Source organism: Gekko japonicus, unplaced genomic scaffold (assembly GCF_001447785.1).
Source record: "Gekko japonicus isolate JY-2015 unplaced genomic scaffold, Gekko_japonicus_V1.1 scaffold3508, whole genome shotgun sequence".
Taxonomy (NCBI): domain Eukaryota; kingdom Metazoa; phylum Chordata; class Lepidosauria; order Squamata; family Gekkonidae; genus Gekko; species Gekko japonicus.
Window position 1 is genome coordinate 27,579 of NW_015165343.1, and position 8,259 is coordinate 35,837.

The following is an 8,259-nucleotide window of genomic DNA, read 5'->3' on the forward strand; positions in this document are numbered from 1 at the left end:
AGACCAGGGAGGGTCCCTCCAGTCCAGCCTCCCGTCTCACACAGGGGCCAGCCAGTTCCCCTGGAGGGCCAAGATACAGGGCAGAGAGGCCGAGGCCTTCCCCTGAGAAGAACACCAGAAGAGCCCTGCTGGGTCAGACCAGGGAGGGTCCCTCTAGTCCAGCCTCCCGTCTCACATAGTGGCCAACCAGCTCCTCTGGAGGGCCAACAACAGGGCAGAGAGGCCGAGGCCTTCCCCTGAGAAGGACACCAGAAGAGCCCTGCTGGGTCAGACCAGGGAGGGTCAAGTGGCCAACCAGCTCCTCTGGAGGGCCAACAACAGAGCAGAGAGGCCGAGGCCTTCCCCTGAGAAGGACACCAGAAGAGCCCTGCTGGGTCAGACCAGGGAGGGTCCATCTAGTTCAGCCTCCCGTCTCACACAGTGGCCAACCAGCTCCTCTGGAGGGCCAACAACAGAGCAGAGAGGCCGAGGCCTTCCCCTGAGAAGGACACCAGAAGAGCCCTGCTGGGTCAGACCAGGGAGGGTCCCTCTAGTCCAGCCTCCCGTCTCACACAGGGGCTAGTCAGTCCCTCTGGAGGGCCAGCAACAGGGCAGAGAGGCTGAAGCCTTCCCCTGAGAAGGACACCAGAAGAGCCCTGCTGGGCCAGACCAGGGAGGGTCCATCTAGTCCAGCCTCCCGTCTCACACAGTGGCCAACCAGCTCCTCTGGAGGGCCAACAACAGAGCAGAGAGGTCAAAATTTTCCCCTGCTCTTGCCTCCTGGCCCTGGGATTCAGAGGTTGAACAAGATAGGGTAGGCTATGGAGTCTCCATCCTTGAACCTTCCTTGCCCACTTTGCTGCCCCTCACAGCCCCATACTCTTTGTACGCTGAAAACAATCGGTAGCCATAACTGCTTTGCTTAATAACATTCCGGGAAGGGCTTACATTCGCGACCCCGCGCTAGCCGTGATCAGCCTAAGAACTTTGGTGTTGCCGAGTCCCGTTTCCCGAGGAAAAGTGTCCTCCGATGACCGTGTTTTCTCTTCCAGCAATACCAAGAGGCCATCAGAGCTCACAAAGCAGGGAAGCCCGTGGAGTTTGCTGACCTACCTGTTCCGCCAGGTATTTACTTCCCAAAATTGTTTTCCTGAGTGGGGAGGGTTGCTTTGGGGTTCCTCCGGAAGCTTCCAGGCCCCAGCTGACACCGGGAAGAGTGGGAGCAGGTGGTGGAACTTGGAGAGGATGGCCAATGCCACTGTATGCATCTCTGCATGTCTTGGTTAAGTGCAGAGAATCGGGTATAAACCTGCCTTAGAACCTGAGTCGTCTTCCCATCAGAAAGGCCGGATGTGGCCCTGACCTGGATATATGCAGCTTCGAGAATGAACGTTAGCTGCACAATGTGCCTTTTGTAGGCCCGGCGAAAAGCATCCATGCAACTATTCAGAAGGCTGCCCCCCCTTTTTGGAAGACTTCATGCAAGGAGAAGCGGGTTTATAATTCTAGAAACTCCCGTTGGGGCTTGACTTTTAAAACACTGATGTCTGGTAGTTAGTAATCTGTGTGCATTGAATGTTATTGCTTATTGAATGTAATGAATATTTATACCTGACTGGGATGAAATAATGATACACTATAGGTAAAGGTAAAGGTTTCCCTTGCTCGAAAGCCAGTCGAATCCGACTCTGGGGTTGCGGTGCTCATCTCCGTTTCAAAGCCGAAGAGCCAGCGCTGTCTGAAGACATTTCCGTGGTCATGTGGCCGGCATGACTAAACACCAAGGCGCACAGAACGCTTTCCCCTTCCCACCGAAGTGGTACCTATTTATCTACTTGCAATTTCTTGCTTTCGATCTGCTAGGTTGGCAGGAGCTGGAACTAGAGACGGGAGCTCACTCCATCATGCGGCACACTCGGGTCTCGAACTGCTGAACTACCGACCTTCCACAGCCTGCAGTTCAGCGTCTTAACCACTTGAGCCACTGCAGCTCCATATGATACACTATGCACTTTACTAAATGATGACCATCAATAGAACACATTAGTTTGCTAAAAGGCTTTTGCAGTGTCTACTTAATTGTTGCTAGACTCTCCTACAACTGCAGCTCGTGTTGCTTCAGCTGGATATAGCCCAGGCCAGCCCGATCTCGTCAGATCTTGGAAGCTAAGCAGGCTCGACTCTGGAAAGTACTTGAGTGGGAGACCTCCCAGGGATACCAGCAGTCGGGAGGCGGGGGCAGGCTTTCCTCAGCCAGCCCTCTGAATATCCCCCAGGCCCCCAGTAGGGGTCAGTCACCAGAGGTCGGCAGGACTTCCAGGCGCCCACACACTCATGCGTGCAGATACACACATACGCATAAAAAGTAGAAAGGACGGATTTGACAGAGGCAGCAAAGGGCTGTCTCAAAAGCTGGCCATAACTTGGGTTGCCAACCTACGGGCAGGTAAACCAAAGAAGGGACCACAGTTTTTGTTGTTGTTGTTCAGCTGCACAGTCGAGTCCAAATCTTCGCGACCCCATGGACCAATTATATCAAAGAAACACTGTGATAAAAATGAGAGTAACATTTACTAAATCCTATGAACGTCAATTTGTATATCAATTAAAACTTTACAATATTGCTCAGTAAATGCTAACGTTTTCAAGGAAACGTCCCACGTCCTCAATGAGCACCCGGTCATCCACTCATTTCACCAGTCTTCCTCAGGAGTAGTCCCATTGTGTTGGAAGGTCTCATCCTTCTTGATACAGCTCATCTTCTTTCTTTGCTTCCTTCAAACAGTCACAGCTCAACTTCTTTTTTAACTTCCTGCAAATGATTGCAGCGTCGCTTCTTTTTTTAATATCCTCAAATTATCTTCCAGTTCCATTCCAAGTGTTTGAATTAGGAGCAAGCCAGTTTGTTTATTTCCGGTAGTAGCAACCAGTCCTCTTTTTTTAAAATCTGGCTGGAAGCCTTCTTTTTCCAAATTGGCTGGCAATTGCTCTCTGTCTCACGTCGCTGGCTCAATGGCTCTCTCGTAGTGTATAGGAGCAGCATTTCAGTATTCTGGAGGTATCCTGGAATTACAAATGAACTCCAGCCTACAGAGATCAGTTTCCCCAGAGGAAATGGCTGCTTTGGAGGGTGGCCTCCAACGCTCCCTCTAAGCTGTGGAGGCTTGTGAGCAAAACGTCTACTGTGTGAGCTGCCGGCATTAAAGTTGTGAGCCAGCAATTTGGCTGCTGCATAGATTAGTTTGCTCTGGAGCCCCATCCTTCCTGAGCTAAGACAAAAACGTGTGAGCCGGAGGCTAAAAAACTGTGAGCTGGCTCACACCAACTCAGCTTAGAGGGAACACTGGCGGCCTCTATGGTGTTACACCCTGCTGATGCTGCTCGTCTCCCCAAACTCCACCTTCCACACGCACACACCCAAATTTCCAGGCATTTCCCAACCTGGAGTTGGCAACCGTATCTGTAGCCCTGCTCTGCATCAGCAGCTCTCGACTGGGCAAGGGGTGTTGATGCCCTCCTGGGCAAATGCTGCCCTCTTACGGCACCGTTCCCTTTCAGACTTCCCTTCCTTCGGCAGGTTTCCGTCCGATCCAGGGGATGGAACATTCGTCGGGAGACCAGAGCTTTGTGGGGATCCTCGAAACGGCCATGAAACTCGCCAGCGCAAAGGATGAAGATGACGAAGAGTCAAAAAAGGTAGAGTGGGATGCTAGAGACGATCCCCGAGGGATCTGGGAGAAGCTGAGACTGTAAATCCTGACAGAGCGGGTCCTCTGGCTCACACAGTTTTGTCTCAGCTCAGGAAGGAGGGCTCCAGAGCAGTGTTTCCCCTAAGCTGAGTTAGTGTGAGCCAGCTCACAGTTTTTTTAGCCTCCAGCTCACACAGTTTTGTCTCAGCTCAGGAGGGATGGTGCCAGAGCAGTGTTCCCTCTAAGCTGTGTTAGTGTGAGCCAGCTCGCAGTTTTTTATCCTCCAACTCACACAGTTTTGTCTCAGCTCAGGAAGGAGGGCCCCAGAGCAGTGTTCCCTCTAAGCTGTGTTAGTGTGAGCCAGCTCACAGTTTTCTAGCCTCCGGCTCACACATTTTTGTCTCAGCTCAGGAAGGAGGGCCCCAGAGCAAACTAAATCATGCAGCGGCCAAACCTCTCGCTCACAACTTTTAATGCCGGTAGCTCATCAAATAGCATTTTTGCTCACAAAACTCCACAGCTTAGAGGGAGCGTTGCACAAGAGTCCTCCCTCTGAAGTGGCCATTTTCTCCAGGGGAACCGATCTCTGTCGTCCGGAGATCAGTCATATCTCCAGGCGTTCTCCCAGTCCCCCTTGGAGGCCAGCCATGCCAGTGGGGTCCTGTGTGACAAGTCGAACCACGACTGGTGTTGGCTGTTCCTGCACCATGGAGCAGCCTATGTACTTACCAGTCCAGATGCTTGCCACCAATGCTCCCTCTAAGCTGCGGAGTCTTGTGAGAAAAAAAACTCTACCTTGTGAGCTACTGGCATTCAAGTTGTGAGTGAGCGATTTGGCTGCTGCATAAATTAGTGTGCTCTGGAGCCCTCCTTCCTGAGCCAAGACAGAAGTGTGTGAGCCGGAGGCTAAAAAACTGTGAACTGGCTCACACTAACTCAGCTTAGAGGGAACACTGCTCTGGAGCCCTCCTTCCTGAGCCAAGACAAAAATGTGTGAGCCGGAGGCTAAAAAACTGCGAGTCGGCTCACACTAACTCAGCTTAGAGGGAACACTGCTTGCCACCCAGTTTTATTTATTTCATTTTGTTTATTGATTTGATTTATATCCTGCCCGCCCCTTAACGGGCTCAGGGCGGGTTCCAGCAGTCTGAAAAACAATGCAATTAAAACGGCATTAAAACACAAGACCAATAACATAACGCGTATGTGCCATACAACTCTAATAAAAACCAGACATCTCAGTGGTCGAGGGTATTAAGATCTAAATTGTTTTTAGAGATCTTTAAGAGTTAAGACCTCAGGACCCGGGCTACATATGGGGGCCCGGCCGACCCAAGAAAGGGGGACGCCCGCTGCCTCAACCCAAAGCCCGGCGGAAGAGCTCCGTCTCGCAGGCCCTGCGGAATTGTGGTAAATCCCGCAGGGCCCCGATCTTACTCGGGAGCTCATTCCACCAGGCACGGGCGGGGCCGAGAAAGCCCCGGCCCTGGTTGAGGCAAGTCGGACGTCCCTGGGGCCGGGGACCACCAAAAGATGTTGGTCTTTCCTTGCCAGTTCTTTGTACATGCTGAGCATCTCTACTGACTGTGGCGTTTAGATTGCAATCAGTGCCTTGCGATCGAGTGCCCAGTCAACAGTAGGGCTTGGACTTCTCCATCCATGATTTTTTGTGCAGTGTGCTTCGCAGGGCTGGCGTTAACCAGGGGGTCATTTCGTAGAAAAAGAGGCACTGGAGCTCATTAGCATAACTCATTAGCACAACTCATTTGCATATGCCACACCCCCTGACATCACCAGAGGTGTGTCAGAAGGCAACACCCACCGCTCAGGCTCCACGGGATTGTTTTGGATTGCTAGCTATTGGGGGGGGGATGTGCAGATCTGTCCTCACAGAGGAGGGAGAGCTTGTACCTGAATAAGAACTTTAAAGGTGTCACTGGACTGTTTTGGATTGCTAGCTGGGGGGGGGGGGGAACCGATCTGTGCTGGAAGGAAGGAGGGAGAAAGAAGGAGAGAAAGAGGGAAAGAAAGAGAAGGAAAGAAGGAGGGAAACGGAAAGAAGGCAAGAAGGAAGGAAGGGACAGAGGCTTCTTGCTCCTCGTGGCCTGGGGCTGCTGGGAGCAGGGGGTGGGGCTTGTTGCATGTGCCCGCCCCCTGGGCTCTTTACTGCCGGAGCTCCGCTCCTTTGCGCTCCTGCAGGAAATGACCCCTGGCGTTAACCATGCATCTTTACCGGCCTTTCTCCTCTCTGTCGACAGCCGGATGTCAGCCCCGCATCGTCCCGGCCGACAACCTCACCACAACAGAAGCCGCCGGCCCAGCCGGGCTCACAGACTCCGTCTGCCACACCAAAGGCAGGCGGATCGGCAAAAACGACCTCCAAGATCGTCACGAAAGGTACTCCTGCAGCAGTTTGTCGACTGCGTTCACAGACTGCTTTTGTGCCTTTTTATTTAGTCATTCATACCTGACCTTCCTCCCTGCCGGCAGCCCAAAGCCACTTACGTCGTTCTCTTCCCTTTTGTTCTCACAACGACCCTGTGAGGTAGGCTGGGCTGAGAACGTTCATCTGTCCCAAGGCCACCCAGCAAGCTTCCACGGGCAGGGTGGGGATTAGAAGAAGAAGAAGAGATTGGATTTATGCCCCGTCCTTCACTCCCCAAAGGAGTCTCAGAGCTGCTTACAAACTCCTTCCCCTTCCTCTCCCCATAACAGACAACCTGTGAGCAATGCTCCCTCTAAGCTGTGGAGTCCTGTGAGCAAAAATTCTACTTTGTGAGCTGCTGGCATTAAAGTTGTGAGTGAGCAATTTGGCTACTGCATAGATGAGTTTGCTCTGGAGCCCCCTCCTTCCTGAGCGAAGACAAAAATGTGTGAGCCGGAGGCTAAAAAACTGTGAGCTGGCTCACACTCAGCTTAGAGGGATCACTGCCCCCCACCCGCCCCTCCTGTCCTCGGTGGGCTCTAATCTGGGGGAAACCGGGTTTGATTCTCCATTCCTCCTCCACGCAAAGCCGGCCGGGAGACCTCGGGCAAGTCCCAGTTCTCTCAGAGCTCTCTCAGCCGCACCTACTTCACAGGGTGACTGTTGGCGGAGACTGGAAGGGGAAGGCGATTGTAAGCTGCCCTGAGACTCCTGAGTGAAGGGCGGGGCATAAATCCAATCTCTCCTTCCTCCCCTCCCAGCTGCTTACCTCCCCCTGCGTGTGTCTCCTTCCCTGGTCTGCTCACAAGCCCTCCCACTGCCCATGCTCTCGGCTGCCTTCACCTTTCCCCAGTGGCACCGGGCGGTGCGTGCAGCAGAGAGCAGAGGAGGTGGTGGGCTAGCAAATGAGGGGGCATGGGGTGCTAGAGGCAGTGAGCCCCACCCCCCAGAAACCCCGGGCCCCGGCAGCTTCCTCACCTCAGCGTCCGCCGATGCTAGTAAAGGGTAAAGGTTTCCCTTGCTCGAAAGCCAGCCGAATCCGACTCTAGAGTGTGGAGCTCGTCTCCGTTTCCAAGCCGAAGAGCCGGCGCTGTCCGAAGACAGTTTCCGTGGTCGCGTGGCCGGCAGGACTAGATGCCGAGGCACACGGAACCCTGTCACCTTCCTGCCGAAGCGGTGCCTATTTATCTACTTTCAGTTTCTTGCTTTCGAACCGCTAGGTTGGCAGGAGCCGGGGCCAGCGATGGGAGCTCACTCCGTCACGCGGCACACTCGGGTCTCGAACAATGTTCCCTCTAAGCTGTGGAGTCTTGTGAGCAAAAATTCTACTTTTTGAGCCACTGGCATTAAAGTTGTGAGCGAGCAATTTGGCTGCTGCATAAATTAGTTTACTCTGGAGCCCTCCTTCCTGAGCTAAGACAAAAACGTGTGAGCCGGAGGCTGAAAAACTGAGCCAGTTCACACCAACTCAGCTTAGAGGGAACAATGGTCTCGAACCGCTGAACTACCGACCTTCCGGTCTGCAGCTCAGCGTCTTAACCACCGAGCCGCCGGTGCCGGCCCTGCGTAAAAGGAACGTGGCACCCAGAAACGCGGCCTGAAATAGAAGGGTTCTTTCATCCCTTGCCCGATTTGGAACCTCCTTGCTGTCTGCTAGCGAGGGACTCTGTGCGATGAGCACCCCCCCCCTTTCCTTTCCTCTCCTCCCAACAGCTCAGCAGCAGCTGGCCTTCCTGGAAAGCCGCAAGAAGCAACTGATGGCGGCGGCCCTCCGAGCAAAGCAGCAGAATGACATCGAGGGGGCCAAGCTGTTCCTCCGCCAGGCCAAGGGCCTGGAACCCATGATCGAGGCCTCGCAGAACGGGCTCCCGGTCGATATAACAAAGGCAAGTGGTCGTCTCTTCAGTTCATTTATTCGTTTATTCGATTTTTACTCCGCCTTCCCCGCCGAGGCAGGCTCAGGGCAGCTTACGTAAGAAAACAATAGATAAAACAAACAATATAAATACCAACAGGAGGAGCTCATTAGCAGGAGCTCATTAGCATAACTTATTTGCATATGCCCCACCCCCTGACATCACCGGAAGTGTGTCAGAAGGCAACACCCACCGCTCAGGCTCCACTGGACTGTTTTGGATTGCTAGCTATTGGGGGGGGGGGGGTGGA

At 53.4% G+C, this 8,259-nt stretch overlaps 1 protein-coding gene across 1 annotated transcript in view; it reads left to right on the top strand.

The window, feature by feature from the left end:
* CC2D1A (coiled-coil and C2 domain containing 1A) overlaps positions 1–8,259 on the top strand; it is a 68,069-nt gene that overhangs the window by 26,910 nt on the left and 32,900 nt on the right. The window contains exons 11-14 of the mRNA XM_015410567.1: positions 1,032–1,104; positions 3,557–3,675; positions 5,927–6,065; positions 7,807–7,979. Of these exons, the coding sequence (XP_015266053.1) occupies positions 1,032–1,104; positions 3,557–3,675; positions 5,927–6,065; positions 7,807–7,979 (504 nt within the window). The remainder of the gene's footprint in view (positions 1–1,031; positions 1,105–3,556; positions 3,676–5,926; positions 6,066–7,806; positions 7,980–8,259) is intronic.